General features: G+C 46.8%; 1 protein-coding gene across 1 annotated transcript in view; it reads right to left on the reverse strand.

Annotated features, from left to right (window-relative positions):
- LOC148473792 (transmembrane protein 263-like) overlaps positions 1-20,225 on the reverse strand; it is a 238,701-nt gene extending 218,476 nt beyond the window's left edge. Inside the window, exons 1-2 of the mRNA XM_088459444.1 lie at positions 20,121-20,225; positions 17,316-17,400 (exon numbers count right to left, since the gene is read on the reverse strand). Of these exons, the coding sequence (XP_088315570.1) occupies positions 17,316-17,400; positions 20,121-20,126 (91 nt within the window). The 5' untranslated portion in view covers positions 20,127-20,225. The remainder of the gene's footprint in view (positions 1-17,315; positions 17,401-20,120) is intronic.
- Positions 20,226-20,569: the final 344 nt, after the last annotated feature.

Raw genomic sequence — 20,569 nt, forward strand, 5'->3', positions numbered from 1 at the left:
CAGCCTGTGCCTCACTCAGAATTAGGTCCTATGTGCTCAGGAAACCGCCGAGCTCTCAACACTGCATCAGTTCCTTAGAGCCTTGCCGGAGGTATATAGAGAAACACTTGATTTACGCTGAATTTGGTGTTTAGACCGGAAAATTGAGCACTATGTTTATTACAACCCTTTTTATCCTTTGCCAAATTGGACTGTAAAATCTAATGGAATGTAATAAATCACGTCAATGAATGAACTCACCGGTCGTGGGGAAACAGCATATATGTTATACCGTAATGAACATGTCTGTGATCTGCGTCTGTGTAAACAAATGACTGTGCCGCTATTTGATCTGCAGTGGTGACGCTCTTAATGTAGTAAGTGATGTTGCAGTGTTCTGTGGGGTCCAGCTGCCCCCTGCTGGCAATGCAACGTCTGCACAGACACAGCCTCTAATTCCGTATGCAAGATGATTTTTCCAAGTACTCAGAGAGCCTAATAGGGGATTTAATTAACAATGAGCGAGATTAGTTTTCTAATCCAATTGCAATTAATAATCCCTCCATCAGATCGTTTTTCAGCCTAATGCTTGCAGTTCTGTAAAATGGTTTTCTTTATTTTTTAAAAACGACCAAACCTCAAAGTATACTGTACGTGACTTGATATGGGTTACGGTCACCAGTGACACCAGTAGATCAGCCACTACTAGCCAGTGTAGTTTCCCTTTCAACGCTAGCAAGTCCCTTTTCCACATAACTAGGGCCCTGAGGTAGAATTCAGTGCAAGTCGGATGTAATTGCTCCTGCACTGCGTGTCCGGAACTAAGTACCTCATTCAGAGCCGCTCGCAAAATGCGAGCGCTCGCTCTGAATGAGGGCGGCCGCTTCCTCTTTAAAATCCGGCCTCCTGGCCACTCGCTAAGCTTTAGTGAGTGACCAGGTGATGGTCGCGATGGTTGAGACCATTGCGACCATCGTGGCTTGCGACGAGACCCTTGGGTTCGGGTCTCGTCTCCCGCAAGCCCAAGGTAGCTTCCTGCTCTAACAGAGCAGGAAGCTACCTACTGACATCACTGCTGATGTCAGTAGGGCCGCCTACAAACGGCAGGCGTTCCTTCAGGGATGCCTCCATTTGTCCGCCCCCCCCCCCCCCCGCCTACAAAACGGGGCGAGCTGTTGATCAACATCGACAGCCGCCCCTTTTGTAGCGAGCCCCGGTGCAAGTGAATTTGTCACTCGCTCCGGAGATAGCGCTCGTGCACTGCGGCCGCTGCGCGTGCGCAGGGCCTCACCATCGACCCGCTTGCGAGCGGGTCTGCATGAGGTCCTAAATGCGTATATATGCCCGTGTTGTGCGCATCTTTGAGAGTGGGCTGCCCTTATACGTAGGCAAAGTAAATGAAGGAGGGGATAACAACTCAAACTCAGCAGGCAAAGTTAAAAGTTAAAACAGACACAAAGGTCAGGGCAGGCAGCAAGAAAGCATAACCAGGAACAGAGAAAAGGGCTGTACATCCAAGCACACAAAAACCCAGGTAAGGAGGTACAAAACGACAACGGACATCAAAGTAATCTCAGGCGTGCTTCTATTCCATACTTGCCTACTCTCCCTGAAGGTGCGTACCCACGGAAGTTTGGGTGGTTCTTTCACACTCCTCCTGCTTCCTAGTGAAGTGGGCAGGATGTAGATACCGGGTATTGTGGATCTTTAAGGAGGGGCGGGGCTGAAATGAAGAATCCCGCCATATTAGCCCCGCCCCCTCCAACGGACTTGTGATTTCCGGCACTTCAACACGACATGGCCTGGGCCTAATGATGTAAAGCTTCCAGCCCCATCCGCGAAGCAATCAGTTTAAAGTCTGTAAATATGGTTTACACACAGGCGCATTAAAATGCCAATGACCGTCCTTGCCAAGATATTCTGTACACACTACAAAATAATGTGTCTTCCTCTAAGAACACACCAGGCAAGTAAGGGCCTGATTCAGACCCGCTCGCTAGATGCGTCCGCACGCAGCCATAGTATGCAAATTCCGCCATAGCATGGCAAGACATTAGCACGCCCACTATGTCTTGCCGTGCGATCACGGTATGTTTATAGACGCCCACCAGCCTGTCTTAAGACACCCACTTTCCCTTAGCAATACACGTCATCTCCAGGAAGTGTATTCAACAATCGGTAACATCGAGTAACATCGGATGCATACGCAGCACTTGTGGCTGACCATACCCTACCGCAAACACTGCGAGTGCTCCAGTGTGTAATTCAGCCATGTGACGTGCATTATGACGCTGCGTGTTAATTTTGCACGCCTCTGAAACGGCACAGACACACCTGCGTTCGCACCACCACACGCCCGTTTCCAACGACCAATCTGTCACCACCCACAAATGGCTTGTCCTGTCACTCACTCTAGCAAGGCGTCTGTGCACAGGGGGCAATCGCTTTGCGATCGCAGTGACTGGTTCGCGCACGCGCTCTGCGTCTTATACACATGGGCAGTTTGTAAATATCGGCAGGTTACGTGCGAACGCATCCTAGCAATCGGGTCTGAATCCGGCCCTAAGTACCATATCTTACAGTGTCTCCCTTGCACCATGGGGGTCATTAAGTTTCGATTTTTAGAATTTTTTATTAGAAATGTCTTTTTAAGTTTTCCACGTTTACATATTTAACAGACGACCATGATCTCTCCTCAGGGCCAAGTCCTTTCCACAGGTAGATTTACTGCAGATGTGTCCTGCTCCAAAAACAGACATATACCCGCATGTATATTTACACCCCATGATGGTGTGGTTGGACAGTGTTTGTAGTAAATGGTAGCGTCACATTACTCTCTGTACCCAATATGTAATGAGGTGTCATATAGACAAAAGAGAGATTATTGTCATGACAGGCATCAACAAGTCGCATTTTACATAGAAAAAAACGTAATCAAATATAAAGACCTCTGATGTTTTAACAAGTTAAAATTTAAACTGTAAACACTAGTCCAAATGGAAATGTCAACTGAGTTAAGGCCCCCATACATCAGAGATTGATTGCAGCAATCGTGCAATTTACAATCGATTGTGTATAAAAATATTTCCCTTTTTCAATCGATTGTGGCAATTCTGCAATCTGCAATCGATTGAAAAAGGGAAATATTTTTATACACAATCGATTGCAAATTGCACGATTGCTGCAATCAATCTCTGATGTATGGGGGCCTTAACAGTTGTGACGTAATATGATAAAGCTGTGACGTTAATCATTTAAATACTATCAGCTGGAAGATTCAATAGACAAGCAGCCAATCAGAAGTTGCTTAAGCATAAACTCATGCAAAAAAAAAAAAAGCTGTGTACAGTATGTCCAACACTATATGAGCCCCTTTATATACAAGTATCATGGCCAATTGTTTGGCAGAAGGTATCGGGCAAAGGAATAAAGGGAAACATTTAATGAAACATCTGAATTAATGGGAAAATCCTTTGGATGAATCTAAATCAATTGAATCAATGAATATGTGAGTCAGTGGTTCTCTAAAGGTTAGGTAAAAGCCCCCATACATCTGCGATGTATCGGGGCAAATCCCCGATCCCCAGACGCCGAATCGGGACTTCGGTGAAGTCCAACATGTTGGATTTCCCTGTTTTGCCGATCCTCAACAACATATGTATGGGGGCCTAATGTAACAGAGGGAAAAGATTTATTTATATCGCACACCTGACAAGCATCAATACCTGCCTTAGGGTCTCTTCTATAAGCAGACCACAAAACGAATCTAGTAAGTAACTGGTCACACAGGTCCGCATGCAGCAACAACTAGCGGAGTTTAGCAAACTGCGCAAACTAGTGATATGTACCTATTTCCCAGCGATTCTGAGTCAGACGAATCTCGGACATATCTCTATCTATGAAATGGTAATTTCAAGGCGTAAAATCTGCAGCACTTAGTCGTATGCACAGAAAAAAAACATCTGTAGTGTGCATTCTAGCACCCTGCAGCGTCCGCACCCCCTGCAGTTCCTCTTTCCTGTCTGGGGTGTCGCTCTCTGCTCTGGTGCTTCTAACACCCACAGATGATGCAACAAACTACTGAAATACAGACCAGAGTGTGCTACAAACAGAGAGTGACACCCCCAGGCAGGAAAGAGGAACTGCACACGTTGTGACCGATGCAGGGTGCTAGAATGAACACTACATCATTGTCATGGGAGTGTCATGAGGTGTAGCATCCTAGACGTGTGCATGCCATAGGGGACGCTTTCAGACCAATCACTTGCACCCAGTATAGGATAGGTGTAAGTGGCGATGAGTGATGGTGGCTGAGCTGACGGATGGTGGAACGGCGCGTTGTGTGCGCATAAGGATGGACATCTAGTCGCATTAGCATTTTGCTAGCAAAATATCCGCATTCCATTTAGACCTTCATGAAGGAGGTTAGACAGTTATTACTGTTACATGCAGTCTCCGTTTGCTTAGATTTGGACTCACAGCTGAGAGTATGAGGATGGATTACAGATGGACAGAGACCCATCAGCCGTTTCATATTTATTTGTTTCTAGTTTATAGATGAGTTTGAATCATAAGAAAATAAAAAGACAATCTATCTTGTCGGCGACTTAAGGTGCCTACACACTTGGCGATTTTTTACATGATCTGGTCGCACATCGCATCGTCAGATCTGCCATGCTGTAGGGCAGGTCTGACAATCTAGGACACGATGCACTGGAAAAAGTCTGGATGCAGGAGAGATCGTTTGAAGATTAGACACCAAATTTTGTGCAGAGCTGCCGGGGAGAGTTTCAAGGGAAATCGTGCATGATGTCGGAGCTTCAGCAAGTCGGTAAGTGTGTAGGCACCATTAGGGTCGTATTCAATTAGGAGCGAAAAGCTTTTCTCGACTGTTCTTTGGAGAAAATTTTGCCTGAAAATTTATCTCCGTATTCAATTCCAGTCCGATTTCGCCTAAGCGAAAAGTCAATGCAATGAAATAGGCAAAACTCTTTCTCCACAGAACAGCAGGAGGAAAAAAATGCAAAAACTATATTTTGGGGTGCAGATGTTGGGAAACCACTCAGAACCCTTGGTACACCCCCCCCCCCCAAAAAAAAGGACAATTCACCCAAAAAAAGAACAAAAAAATTCCAGGAACACCTCAAAAACTGCCTTAGAAATTTGGGGCGAAAATGAAAAAAGTGGGGGGACCCATTTTGAACCACCCCAAATTTGTGGGACTACTTATTTTCTCCAAAAAACACAGCTTTATGCCATTCTTCACCAATTTTACCAAGACGCTAATAGCAAGCAATTACCACCACCTAAGCACCCTAACTAGTTCAATTAGGGCTAATACTAAACTACCATAATGATATAAGAAGTCCGCTCATCTTTTTCTGGGGTACAGAGTGATTCCCCCAATTCATCCTGCACTTTTCGCCTGTTTCACATTCGCCGGGTCCCGTTTTCACCTGTTTGGAGAGTAAATCGGGAGCGCGCACAGAGGGTTAGGAAAACACTTACTGTTAGTTCCTATGGGTGTCGGTATTCTGGCTGTCGGTATTCTGACCAGCGGCATCCCAACAGTCGGGTTTTGATACTCAGCCCGTTCAGAGGCACCAACCCCCACAAGGACATGCCACAAAGTATCAGGGTGACACAGCCTGGGGTTGACAAACTCTTGTTTAAGTGATATTTGCTTCTGAAGAATAACTCCCTGGATTTTGTTTTGTTAATACATAACAGGTTCCACTACTGCAGATTAATTCTTAATCATCTAAATTGGGGAAACCCAGAAATCTCTGAGAGTATTTTAAGTCTGGTCTAATACAGATGTCACATGGATCCTATCCTAGATCTAAAGGTGCATACACACACAACGATTTTTTTAACGATTATCGTTAACGATATCATTCAATCGTTTAAAAAAATCAGTCACTTTCTAAATTAAAACAATGAACGATGAACTATTATCGTTCATGCGCGTTCACGTTTGTAGTTCAGTCAGACTGACCAACTCCATGATTTGCATTAAGAGAATATGCAAAAATCGTTTGTAGTTAAAAAAAAAAACGTTCATTACACTTTAAAAACTCTGATAAATAATCTGACAGAAAATCATTCAGAAAATCGTTGGTAACAAAATCCTTGTGTGTGTATGCACTTTAAGGGATATATAGGGCCAAATGTAATAGGGTGCGGGATTGTGGAAGTCCCTAGATTTCAGCAAGTTGACGGATATATTTAAAGCGGCACTGTTTAGTAAAGCGAAACATTGCTGCTTTAAAATCATCTGCTACTATTTGCCGACATTTTGGGACTTCCAAAATCCTGCGCCCTATTACATTTGCCCTTATTCTCATTTTATTCTAATCTTGTCCTCCATTCCTGCATAACCTTGTCCTCCATTCTTGCATAACCTTGTCCTCCATTCCCGCATAACCTTGTCCTCCATTCCTGCATAACCTTGTACTCCATTCTTGCATAACCTTGTCCTCCATTCTTGCATAACCTTGTCCTCCATTCCTGCATAACCTTGCCCTCCATTCCTGCATAACCTTGTCCTCCATTCCTGCATAACCTTGTCCTCCATTCCTGCATAACCTGGTTCTCCATTCCTGCATAACCTGGTTCTCCATTCCTGCATAACCTGGTTCTCCATTCCTGTATAACCTGGTTCTCCATTCCTGCATAACCTTGTTCTCCTGGCCCAGACAACTCTCCTCTCTGGAGAAAGGTGTCAGGTAACAGATTAATAGAACAGATAAAAGGTTACAAAGTAGTAAAGTTTAAGCAACTTTTTTTTTTTTACAAAACTCAGCAGAATATTCTGGTCAACTCAGTCCTATACACCAGCAGCAACACAAATAGGTTAAGCTAAATAATTGTATGGAGAATATACACTCCACTTGGTTATGTCACATCTGCCAATAAACTGAATGATTGTGTCCATGTAACAAAAGAAAGACTCAGGTCTAACGGACAAGAGAGAGAATAAATCAATGTTTCAGTGTGTGGAAATCCCTACTGTCACACAAATCTCAGGACCTACAGAGGAAATCACACCATCCTTCAGAAGAACGATTATCTGGGGCTACATTGGAAAAATAAAGAATTTTCAAATGGAATACCTAAAGGCTTATCTTTTATTACCCTGCCAATATGTGATTTGGCATGGGGAAGGAAATTGGGGCATACTTGCCTACCCTCGCACAGCCTGGAGGGTACCGAAAATCGGATGGCGTTCCCGGCCAGCTGGAAAGGTGGGCAAGTCTCCCGCAGACTGGAGCCACCGCCGCGGCCGCCCACTTCCCGAGTGATGTGGGCGGCACAGGCGGTGATGATTGAATAATTGAATCGAGTCAATGTGGCTCCACCCCCAGCTTCACAATACCGGTAGTCACAGCATTGTATACCGGGGGTGGGGCTACGATGAAGCAATTGCATCACCACGCCCCCCATGACACACCCACCTTCACCAACCCAACCAGTACTGACCGATCTGCCCCCTCCCGGAGGGGGAAGTCAAAGGGTCAGTGAGTATGAATTGGGGCAGACAGAGAAATCCCACGGAAACAAGAGAACATATAAACTCTGCACAGATATGGCCCTGGTTGGACACTAACCCATAAACCCAATGGTGCAAGACATACAGTAAATGCTAAACACTGAGCCACTGTGGGAAAAGAACAAGACTGAGAAGAGTTGAGATTAGGACAGTTGTGTGTGCTAGCGTCCGTATAGGCGGAAGTAGGGAAGGGTCTAATAAAGAGGCATGGTCTCAAGAGAGCATATATAGACTATGAGTCTGTGGGAGAGTCTGATCAGGTGTAGCAGAGAATTCGCAGCACGGAAGAAGTCTTGTGGACGGCAGACATTGTGACTATCAGAGACAAAGGTAGAGCAGAGGCAGATCTAAGATGGCTGGATGGGCAATATAACGAGAGGAGGGCTGAGCTGTATGAAGGGTGGTGATAATGAGGGCGAGTCAATCCAAATGGATTCTGGAGAATGTGAGGAGCCAGTGTGGGGGAGTTGTAGTGATGCAGTGGAAGTCAGAGGAAGATCAGCAACATTTGGGATGGAGTGAAGTGGAGAAAATGGATGACGGGAATGGCAGATAAAATGAGGTTACAGTACTCAAGGCGGGAGATGATAAGAGAATGGATAAGACTTTCTGTTGCTTCTGTACGAAAAAATGCATCATTGACCAATATGTCAAAAGAGGAGGTAACAGGACTGGCAGAGAGACTGGATGTGAGAAGTAAAACAAAGGGCAGAGTCCAGGGTGACAGCAAGAAAGTGACCTTGGTTATTGAGGAAACTGTGGTGGTGTTGACTGTGAGCGAGATGTGGTGAGGGGAGGTGATGACAATGAGGGAAGGGAAGGTGGCCAGGACTATATTGTCCATGATGACGTTTAGCAGGAGAGTATCTATAATGGGTGCAGGGTGTGCTGTGCACACGGGCCCCTGGGTCCAGAGGGGGCCTGCACCGCACACCCTGCACCCATATTATCTAATACTTACCTCTCCGAGGTCCCACGTCGGGTGTCTCAGCCCTGCACAAAATGCCAGAAAAGGCTGCCGCGGCTATTTCCCCGGCAACCTACTGATGCTGTGGTCAGCGGTCAGACACGTCAGTCTGCTGCAGGGCATCCAGGGAGAGAGGAGGGGGCCCCAGACTGGGGAATGAACATGGGCCCCCTCCTCTCTTAAAATGCCCCTGAGGTTTAGGTTGTATTGGGACATTAATGGTGAGACAGCAGAGAGACAGAGGGGAAGAGGTCAGGGGAGGAGACAGATTTCTACTAATTTTATGTGCTTTACATTTATAGTAATAAGACTGTGAGGGAGGAGGGGCATCAAACTGATGTAATGACCTGCTGTCTGCCACCCACCTTAGCCGGGGTCTTTGCCTTTAGCTGCTCCCTTTCCTGCAGAACTAAGGCCCAGATTCATCAACGAGTGATATACTTGTTATAACGTGTTACTAATCTTATATGGTGCTCCAACCAATCAGCTGCTGTAATTTTTCAAACACATGACAGTTAGGAGCTCATTGGTTGGAGCACCATATAAGATTAGTAACAAGTGATAAAAAGTAGATCACTCGTTGATAAATCTGGGCCTAAATCTGTTTACCAGCGCCTAGTGCCCAGTTGCCTGGATAACGAAACTAAGACCCTTCTAGTGTTTTGGGGATTGTAATTAAATGAAAAATCTGGAGGTGTTGAAAACTATTATCGCCTCAAAACGAAAATAGGATATTTATCTAGTCTAATCGAAGGTCAACCATGATAATTAAACAATCCGTCTGCTTCTACAGAGGCAATACAGAAGAACAGATCCAGCGCAGTAAATGCTACAACGGTTGGGTATATGAACATTGGTTCATACAGAGGTAAGTTTCCCACCACAAATGCATAACCCTCATCTTCCTAGCATTGGACACAGGGACCTTTGATTGCGGGGCAAGGGGCTTGGCTTCGCAGGAAATGCCATGCCCGTGAACAGGGCCGTAGACAGCCGTCCTGGGCCCCATTATTATTGGAGGTGTGTGGCCATGCCTCCCACAATTAGGCCCCCTTAAAAAAATATTTTAAGAGCCGCAAAGCGTCACTGTGAGCCCATCAGCCAGGCGCAAATCGGGTACGATCAGTGTCGCTTCTCCCAGCAGGAAGAGGAGAGGAGACTGCTGCTGCTTAGCCCAGCACAGAGCAGCGCTCGCTGACAGATAAGAGGGGGGGCGGCATTGGACCTGGACCCCCGGCGGGTGCCTCCAACAAGCCCAGGCTCCTGTAAATTAGTACCCTCCCCCACCCCACCCCTCTCTGCACCTCTGCCCGTGATCCACTCCCTCCCTTTTCGGCATGGTGAGGGCATTACCAGTGCTCTGGGAGCTGCTGAGCATGCCCCAGTCTCTCTCTCCCGTGGAAAGACGCCCAGAAATTACTCAGTATGTCCGGCTAAAGAACACTGCCAGAGCCACTGGCTTCGGCACGGCCAGTAAACGTGGCCTAAATACCCTCATTTTCTGTAACGCTCCCCGTCGCCACCCCCAAATGCCATGAGCGTGTCAATCATGCTGCGGTCTTCGGGACCCTGCGACCGATGTCACAGAACAAGATGTGCACATGTGCTGTGCGGCTCCTGTATATGCGCCGATCTGAAAACATCGGAAAAGTACGCAAGTATGGAAGCACCGTACAAGGCTGAATCAGACACTTTATAAAGGTTAGAATTAGATCAACTCAGCCAGTTAGATGTCCTGCATGAACCTTATATCAGTTAGAGGACATGTTACACATAATCCCAGCAAACTAATCCACTATGTTCAGTCTCCATAAACTCTCTATTCTCCCCAAATCCCTAGCTCTCCCCAAGGTACTGTGCAGCTATGATCCAGAATGTTATCCAGGACTAACGAAAACACAGACAATATATGGAAAGGATCCACTGCAAAAAAGAGCCCACAGTTAGTTATGTCCAGAATTATCAATACAATATATACACCAAAACGAATGAAGGTATTCTCAATTTAAACAGACAGTTCTTATGACAGGCGTTGTGTCTTGCATCAGTCAGTGTGCAGAAATATATAATTTATTACCAGTTATTTATATTACACTTACATCTATCACGCAGCGCTTCACATAGTTGTCATTCACCTCAGTCACTGCACCAGTGGAGCTTACACTCTATATATCACATGGACACACATAGGTATACATATACACTAGGGCTCGTTCTGTTTTACCAAAGTCTATACACCTAGCAGTATGTTTTCGGACTGTGGGAGGAAAACAGAGCACCCGGTGGAAACCCACATAAATACCAGGGGAACGTACAAACTCCACGCCAATGATCTATGGTATCAAACCCATGACCCCATTGAATTGAGACAGCTATGCTAGCCACTGTGTGATTGTGGTGCAACAACTTCAACGAGTCACTTTTAAAAAGTTACACTCACCAAATATGTCCGAGAATAGACAGCAGGAAGTGTATGGTAAGAAGTTTCTGGGCACCTGATCTGCCAAGAACGCATGCCTACTGCGGATCCCACTTAGGAGCATCACAGACGTAGTGACTGCTTCTCAGACTCACACTGCTGGACCTAGTGTGTACAGGGCACTGCTGGACCTAGTGTGTATAGGACACTGCTGGACCTAGTGTGTATAGGACACTGCTGGACCTAGTGTGCATAGGGCACTGCTGGACCTAGTGTGTACAGGGCACTGCTGGACCTAGCGTGCATAGGGCACTGCTGGACCTAGCGTGTATAGGACACTGCTGGACCTAGTGTGCATAGGGCACTGCTGGACCTAGCGTGTATAGGACACTGCTGGACCTAGTGTGCATAGGACACTGCTGGACCGAGTGTGTATAGGACACTGCTGGACCGAGTGTGTATAGGACACTGCTGGACAGAGTGTGTATAGGACACTGCTGGACAGAGTGTGTATAGGACACTGCTGGACCGAGTGTGTATAGGACACTGCTGGACAGAGTGTGTATAGGACACTGCTGGACAGAGTGTGTATAGGGCACTGCTGGACCTAGTTTGTTGTATAGGACACTGCTGGACCTAGTGTGTATAGGACACTGCTGGACCGAGTGTGTATAGGACACTGCTGGACCGAGTGTGTATAGGGCACTGCTGGACCTAGTTTGTTGTATAGGACACTGCTGGACCTAGTGTGTATAGGACACTGCTGGACCTAGTGTGTATAGGACACTGCTGGACCGAGTGTGTATAGGACACTGCTGGACCGAGTGTGTATAGGACACTGCTGGACCGAGTGTGTATAGGGCACTGCTGGACCTAGTTTGTTGTATAGGACACTGCTGGACCTAGTGTGTATAGGACACTGCTGGACCTAGTGTGTATAGGACACTGCTGGACCTAGTGTGTATAGGACACTGCTGGACCTAGTGTGTATAGGACACTGCTGGACCTAGTGTGTATAGGACACTGCTGGACCTAGTGTGTATAGGACACTGCTGGACCTAGTGTGCATAGGGCACTGCTGGACCTAGTGTGTACAGGGCACTGCTGGACCTAGCGTGCATAGGGCACTGCTGGACCTAGCGTGTATAGGACACTGCTGGACCTAGTGTGCATAGGACACTGCTGGACCGAGTGTGTATAGGACACTGCTGGACCGAGTGTGTATAGGACACTGCTGGACCGAGTGTGTATAGGACACTGCTGGACCGAGTGTGTATAGGACACTGCTGGACAGAGTGTGTATAGGACACTGCTGGACCGAGTGTGTATAGGGCACTGCTGGACCTAGTTTGTTGTATAGGACACTGCTGGACCTAGTGTGTATAGGACACTGCTGGACCTAGTGTGTATAGGACACTGCTGGACCTAGTGTGCATAGGGCACTGCTGGACCTAGTGTGTACAGGGCACTGCTGGACCTAGCGTGCATAGGGCACTGCTGGACCTAGCGTGTATAGGACACTGCTGGACCGAGTGTGTATAGGACACTGCTGGACCGAGTGTGTATAGGACACTGCTGGACCGAGTGTGTATAGGACACTGCTGGACCGAGTGTGTATAGGACACTGCTGGACCGAGTGTGTATAGGACACTGCTGGACCGAGTGTGTATAGGACACTGCTGGACAGAGTGTGTATAGGACACTGCTGGACCGAGTGTGTATAGGGCACTGCTGGACCTAGTTTGTTGTATAGGACACTGCTGGACCTAGTGTGTATAGGACACTGCTGGACCTAGTGTGTATAGGGCACTGCTGGACCTAGTTTGTTGTATAGGACACTGCTGGACCTAGTTTGATGTATAGAACACTGCTGAACCTAGTTTGTTGTATAGGACACTGCTGGACCTAGCTTGTTGTATAGGACACTGCTGGACCTAGTGTGTATAGGGCACTGCTGGACCTAGTGTGTATAGGGCACTGCTGGACCTAGGGGGTCATTCAGACCCGCTCGTGAGCGGCAGTACACTAGCAAGCGGGTCGATGTTCCCCCACTGCGCATGCGCACGACGGAGGGAGCTCCGTCGTGCGCATGCGTGAGACCCGGCGAGCGACGGGCTCTCCATCGCTCCGGGTCTCGCACCAAAGGGGGCGTGCTGTCGATGTTGATTGACATCCCATGGGAACGCCTACCGTCTCAAGCCGGCCCCACTGACATCACTAGTGATGTCAGTGGGAGTGATTTTGGCTCTGATAGAGCCAAAATCACTCCAGGGCTTGCGGCAGCGAGACCCTACCGCAGGGTCTCCGTCGCAAGCCCGATGGTCGCGATGGTCAAGACCATCGCGACCACCATCATGGACGCTCGCTATAGCTGTGGGTGGTAACCCACAGCAATGCGAGCATCCATGAGGACGCTCCAAGAAAAGGTAGGAGGGCCCTGATTCAGAGCGAGCGCTCTGGTCAGAGTGTTCAGCTCTGAATCAGGCCCCTAGTGTGTATAGGGCACTGCTGGACCTAGTGTATATAGGACACTGCTGGACCTAGTGTGTATACGGCACTGCTGGACCTAGTGTGTATACGGCACTGCTGGACCTAGTGTGTATAGGACACTGCTGGACCTAGCGTGTATAGGGCACTGCTGGACCTAGCGTGTATAGGGCACTGCTGGACCTAGCGTGTATAGGGCACTGCTGGACCTAGTGTGTATAGGACACTGCTGGACCTAGCGTGTATAGGGCACTGCTGGACCTAGCGTGTATAGGGCACTGCTGGACCTAGCGTGTATAGGGCACTGCTGGACCTAGCGTGTATAGGGCACTGCTGGACCTAGCGTGTATAGGGCACAGCTGGACCTAGCGTGTATAGGGCACAGCTGGACCTAGTGTGTATAGGACACTGCTGGACCTAGTTTGTTGTATAGGACACTGCTGGACCTAGTTTGTACAGGACACTGCTGGACCTACTGTGTATTGGACACTGCTGAACCTAGTGTGTATAGGGCACTGCTGGACCTAGTGTGTATAGGACACTTCTGGACCCAGTGTGTCTAGGACCCTGCTGAACCGAGTGGGTATAGGGCACAGCTGGACCGAGTGTGCATAGGGCACTGCTGGACCTAGTTTGTACAGGACACTGCTTGACCTAGTGTGTGTGTGATATATATATATATATATATATTCATTTATTAACAGTTATTTTTATAGCATATACATACTCCGCAGAGCTTTACAGAGGATATTTGGCCATTCACATCAGTCCATGCCTCAGGTTAGCTTACATCGCATGTACACACACATGTACACTAGGGTTAATTTTTGTTGGGAACCAATTAACCTACAGTACTAGCATGTTTTTGGATTGTGGGAGGAAACCCGGAGCAAAACCACACAAGCACAGGGAGAACAAACAAACTCCACACAGTTAGGGTTGTGTTGTGAATCAAACCCAAGACCACAGTGCTGTGAGGCCGTAATGCTAACCCTTACACCAACCATGCTGCCTGCATACTGATGGACCTCGCGTGTATAGCACACTGCCGTATCTAGCTGGAGATTGTATGATCTACTCTAGGTTGGGACTGGAAACTGGTATATGTCCGACCTTGCCTAAGAGTCGCTTAGTACTATGGATTATCATTATACATGTAGCAAAAGGCTTCATATAACAGAAGATACTGAATTCTTATAGCTGGTTTATAACAACCAATATTATCGCACAAAATCAAAGGGCTACAATCTTTTCTAGGGAGACAACAAATCACTGATACGTTTCTACCCATGTATGTAATTTTCAAATGCATTTTTACTAGAAGATTGTTTTTTCTCTCTCTTACTACAAATCAAAACAACATGGTAGAAATAATATCAAAGGAGCGAAAGACTACTGGTCCGAGGATGCTGTAATAAGCAAAAATATCATTATATAATATAGTCTTCGGGATAATTATGGATTTTCTTCATATAACTTCATTCTGAGATGGTGTTATATAAAGTAAAGATTTTTTGAGTCATTTAACGCTTTTTGCTTTGCTGAATAGCAAAAAAACGTTAAAGCACTGTAGAGATCAATGGCTGATCCCTAGGGGTAAATTTACTAAAGTGAGAGTTTTTAGAAGAGGAAATGTAGCCCATAGCAACCAATCAGATTCTACCTATTATCTTCTAGAAGATACTCGTTAAATGTTAAGTAGAATCTGATTGGTTGCTATGGGCAACATCTCCACTTCTAAAAACTCTCACTTTAGTAAATATACTCCCTCCCTGCAGTGCGGTACTCTGAGATAATTGCGTTATCTTCTCCATTAACCCATTGCGGAATAGTGTAATAAAATACCTCTTTGAATGTAATTTACCACTGCCAGTGAGCTATTACACAAAAACATTGGCACTATGAGGCTATCATGTACCTGGCTGCACTGCTTCTCTGAGCTGCCAAACTGTCTGCAGTTCTTTCTAGAGCATCTTTTGGGAGGGCCAAGAGGAAGGACATTGTACATCTAAATGATAGGGATGTTGGTCTCTTATAGGTGGTCAGCGATGTCATCCTAAAATGCCACAATTTTTGTGCACGACCAGCTATGGAGGAAGGTAAAAGATCCCAGTGCTATCAACATTCCCCCCCCTCTCTGCAACACTGATGTCATGATGTAGCTGCTCTGGAAGCGAAGGATGCACCAGGCAACTGTCCAGGCTGCCGTTCCAAACACTAAATACAGGTGCCACCAGGGCAGCAACAGTACTGCCCCCTCGGGCTTGCACCCTGGGTGGCGGTATGGCTTGCAGTGCACACACCTAGTTAAAACCCTGCTACGTAGTGGCGTAACTTGGGTATTTGAAGCCCAGGGCAAGATGAAAAATGGAGCCCCACCCCAAACTATATGCACGCGCTGAAGACGAGTGCGCCAACAAGTGGGTGTGGCTACATGTCACAAGGGGCATGTCCACTGAAAAATGGGGGCGTGTCAACATGACACACCACCGTTTCTCGTCACTCTGGGAAGTTTTATTTCCATTCCATATGCATCTTAATGCCCCCAGTAGTAGTGCCCCTTATGCAATGCCCCCAATAGTAGTCCGCCTTATGCAGTGCCCCCAGTAGTAGTGCCGTACACATAAAACACACAGATACACATAATTATACTTACCTGAATCCCCGCTCCTACGCCTGCCGCCTGCCGCTCCCGTCCGGCACTATGGGAGAGATGTCACAACGTCTCTCCCATCACCCACTGCGGGAGCCGGAAGGCGGAGCTCATGAGTGAGCTTCAGCCCGGCTCAGCCCTGGGTGCAGCAGCCAATAACAGTCAATCTAGCTCTGATTGGCTGCAGTGCTAAAACAAATACACCGCTGACCGCGGCGGTGGCATGTTTGTTTTAGTGTGCAGTGCTGCTGAGCGAACTGCCCAAGGCGGCGGATGGTGGCCGACGGGGCACCACGCACCGACGGGTCCGAGAGCGCTCTAGTTACGCCACTGCTGCTACCGCAACCATTCCAGCATTGGGGTGAGACAGAGACAGATATTTTATGCAGACTGGTGTGGACTAGATAACAGCTGTAATATACTTTCTATGAATTTTAGTTACCTGTATAGAATGAGAAGATTAGTAAATTCCTTCCCTTATGTTGGACCATGATTTCTCCTTATGGGTGTACAAAGTACAACAAGCTTCATCAGACAGAGATATATATATCTCCCTCTAATTTTGGTCAGTTGCATTTTCACAATAGTCAACATGAAAATAAATAGCTTAGAATTATAGACGTGCAACCTGAGCGATGGCGAGAAAGTCACAGTACAAATCCATCACTTGCACTATTCAGCGCCAAAGATCATTAACAATATGAGCTCAGGGCTTGATTTACAGATGGATGCAATGGCGATATTTACACTGTTGAACGATTATCGGCCGCACTGTGCAAGCGCCAAGGTACCCTAGCGATGGTGCTTGCAGCGAGCATCTCTTCATGAAGTGATTGACAGTCAGGGAACGTTTGGGGGCGGTGACGGGTAGTGGTGGCAGAAAAACGCTGGCATGCTGCCGGCCGTTTTCGGGGAGCGTCGGCAATCCCGTATGCAGGCAAAGTGGTTCAGAAGACACGGTTCAGGCGGCCATTCAGCGCGACCATAGGGTTAAGCAGATGGCCGATCTGCGACCGCGTCTGCGCTTTTGTAAGCAGGTGCTTGGACTTGTGATGGCCCCGGTCGGCATCTCAATACGTATCGCGGCAGCTGCCACATTAACGTAGTTTCGCACAACAGCTGCGATTACATCAGTGTACATCTCTGAATCAGGCCCTTAGTACATACAGGAGAATGACAAAGCCGGCCTACCTACAGTGATGACCAGTGATGAAGGAAGACGCCTGCGCTATCTTCATGTTCTCCCTTTCTAGCTTACCTGCAGGCTCCTCTGTCAGGTGCTCGGGAATTTCCTCCTCATCAGTGGCTGCAGCGTCATCCTCCAGCATTTCAGCACCTGGTCCCTGAAAAAATAGTGATAGTGATAGGATAGTAATACGAGTTAAGGAGAAGCCATGCACCAAGACTGGACTAAGGGGCCTATGTATCAAGCCGTCTTTTACATAAAATGATGCAGAAACTGCAATGGCACAATGCAGGAGAATTCACAGTAATCTCCGGCAGAGTGCTAATTAGCGCTGCAGATCGCAGTCCCCATTATTATCAATGGGGACTACGATCTGACCCCTATGTACTAAACTCCAAAATAGCTAAGCTTTACAGAGTTTAACACTGGTAGTTTACACTATCTTCAGATGGTGTAAACTACTGTAAACCTATGGAGGCTCCAGGGGCAGGAGAGAGATATTTTCATCACGTCTCATTATATTTTGTTTGGCCTGAGACTGAATTTGATTTGGGCGCACTTCATTAGTTTGTTTTCCTTTTATGCTAATACTTGTTTGTATTGTACATGTTAGTATTATTCCTGACAGTAAGATTACATTACATTTATTTTTAGTATCACAGCTTTAGACCTTTGCTTTAATTCACATTAGTTTAGGGGTGTATATTATTGTATTTAAGTATATTAGCTCGACATTCATCATGTCGGCATGGCCATTATGTCGAAAGTAAACATGTCGATATAACCATGTCAACAGTCAGTATGTTGACGCTGATGAAATGTAGACATGGCCAGAATGTCGACAATGTGTTTTCAGGTAAATCTATCCCTAATCTTAACCATAAAACTAATGTTGACATTTCATGTCGGCATTCTGTCACTGTCGACATTTTCAAGGTGGACAATGTGCCTGCATTGTGCGCACCTTTCTCCTATGATAAATGGAGGGGTGTAGAAATCTCTGAATTGGTTCTCCTGCTCACACACCCTCAATTTTCACCCAAGACTGAGAAAGAAATCTACATGTCTCTGTCCGCATAGAGTAACCAGGAAGCTCCCCAGTGACATCACTGCTGTCACCCGATTTGTAGGCGGGGTGGGTGGGTGGTTTCACAAACGGAGGCGTTCCTTAACGCCTCCGTTTGTGAAACCACCCACCCACCTGGCCTACAAAACAGGCCGAGCTGTCGATCAACATCGACAGCCAGCCCTTTTGTAGTGAGCTCCGGAACGAGAGAGCTTCTCTCTCGCTCCGGGGCTTGCGCACGCGCAGTGCGGCCACTGCGCGTGCACAGGACCAAAATATCGACGCGCTTGCGACCGGGTCTGAATGAGGTCCAGTGTCCTGAAGACCTGTGACAGCAGTAAATATATAAAAAAAAACTTTGCCAATGATGATGTACTTTGCAGCCAACGTGTTTTGTGTTTTTGTGCGTCTCAGCTGAGATTGCGGTCGTCACTGAGAGGAAAGAGAAGCTGGAGCCAATACACCAAGGGCTATTATGCAGGTTTGATCAATAATATCTGGTGCTGCCAGATCATGCCAGGAGTCTATAGAACTTGGGGAGAGAAACTGTTACTGAGACGTGGAAAGAACACAAGCAGGGTATAGAGCTGAGCCCAAAATTCCAGGGATTCTCCTGGCCATTGTGCAATTAGCAGCCAACAGATGGTAACAGTGTTCAACACATGGGTAGCAACACAAAATCCCTGCTGTATGTTACAATGATTCAGACCCGGTCGCTAAGCTGCGCTCGCTCTCTGCCAAAGGGGTCGGGTATGCAAATCCCGCGATCGCACTGTCTGGCTTAAGGACGCCCTCTATGTCTTAGAGGGTGACAGGAGTGCGCGTACGCAGGAGTATAAAGCCGCCCACCCCTCTCTCTTAGTCCACGTCATCTCAAGGAAGTGTGTGATTAATCGGTAACATCGAGACCCATCGGAGCTGCACGCAGCACTTGAGGTAGCCCCTACCCCACCGCAAGCACTGCGATCAGTTCAGGCTAAAATACAACCAAGTAAAGTGTACAATGACGCTACTTTGCTAATTATGGATGCCCATTAAACTCCGTTTTAACACTCAGACACGCCTGCGTTCGCACATCCACTTCCCCGTTCACAAGCACCTTCCCCTGTCACCACCCACAAACGGCGATGTCACTCAAAGTAGCGTCCAGTCTGTGTACTACAAGCGCACGATTCCCGGCCACAGTAACTGGTTCGCACATGCGTACTTTGATGCATACGCATGCGATGATCGCCCCTAGCGAGCGTCCGCAGCTTAGCGACCGGGTCTGAATCAGTCCCACTGACAGTTGCCTTTGAAATGATAAATAAAGGAAAAATAGAGTGAATAGTATATGGTATTTTCACATTTCAGCCCAATGAAAGGTAAATAAAAATCATATTATGGGTTGAGCGAACCGATTTTATATAATATAGGAAGCTTACACTGCCAGGCTGATGGAAACGAAACAGTTGTGTACTGTATTCAATCATCACAAGTACACTGAAATTGCAACTTTTAGCGTTTTTATAGTCATTCTCTTATATATTCATTTGGGACAATGTTCTACTTTCTTATTGTTATCATAATAAAATGCTGTATATGATAATAGGAATCAGAAAACATGTATATTTAGCAATATATCTATAAAAAAAAGTAAAATTCACATTAATTGCAATATGCATACACTATATAAATGCATAACTATGTCATGCAAACATATAGTGCTCTAATATATGTCATGTGAACCTATAAATGAATATTTGCAGTGTGGCTACTAGGTACATGCAGCCACCACACTCTGACCTTCTACTACAGTCATTCAGTCTCACCTTCATGGCTGCAGGCAGAGTGTTATATTATCCTATGTGCAGGGGTGTCTCAGGTTCCCCTTCTGTGTGGGGCACTCACCCACAGCCTGCTCAGCGTGTAAACACAGGTTCATAGGGGGCCGGAAATGACGACACGCAGCATGATGTCAGGGCAGCGGGAGCTAGCGGCCATCTTGTGTGGGGCACTGCAGAATGTTAATTCAGCACCTTGGATAGCAACAGTTGTAATAAGACTGATGATGCTCCTTGTCCCTGACTGTACACTTAAAGTACAGCCGACATTACCTTGCAACAAGAGTAGTTGCATGCACAGTCCCGGGGTTTGCCTCGAGGTAACATGCCCTTTAGTTATTGAATTGTGAACATTCATTAGTTAAATCGCTGACTGGGATTTAAATGAGGTTCATTTTGTGTGTTTCTGAAATTCACATGCATTTTATTTTTAATCT

The sequence above is a fragment of the Taudactylus pleione genome, unplaced genomic scaffold (genome assembly GCF_031769625.1).
Source record: "Taudactylus pleione unplaced genomic scaffold, aTauple2 ptg000911l, whole genome shotgun sequence".
Classification (NCBI taxonomy): Eukaryota; Metazoa; Chordata; class Amphibia; order Anura; family Myobatrachidae; genus Taudactylus; species Taudactylus pleione.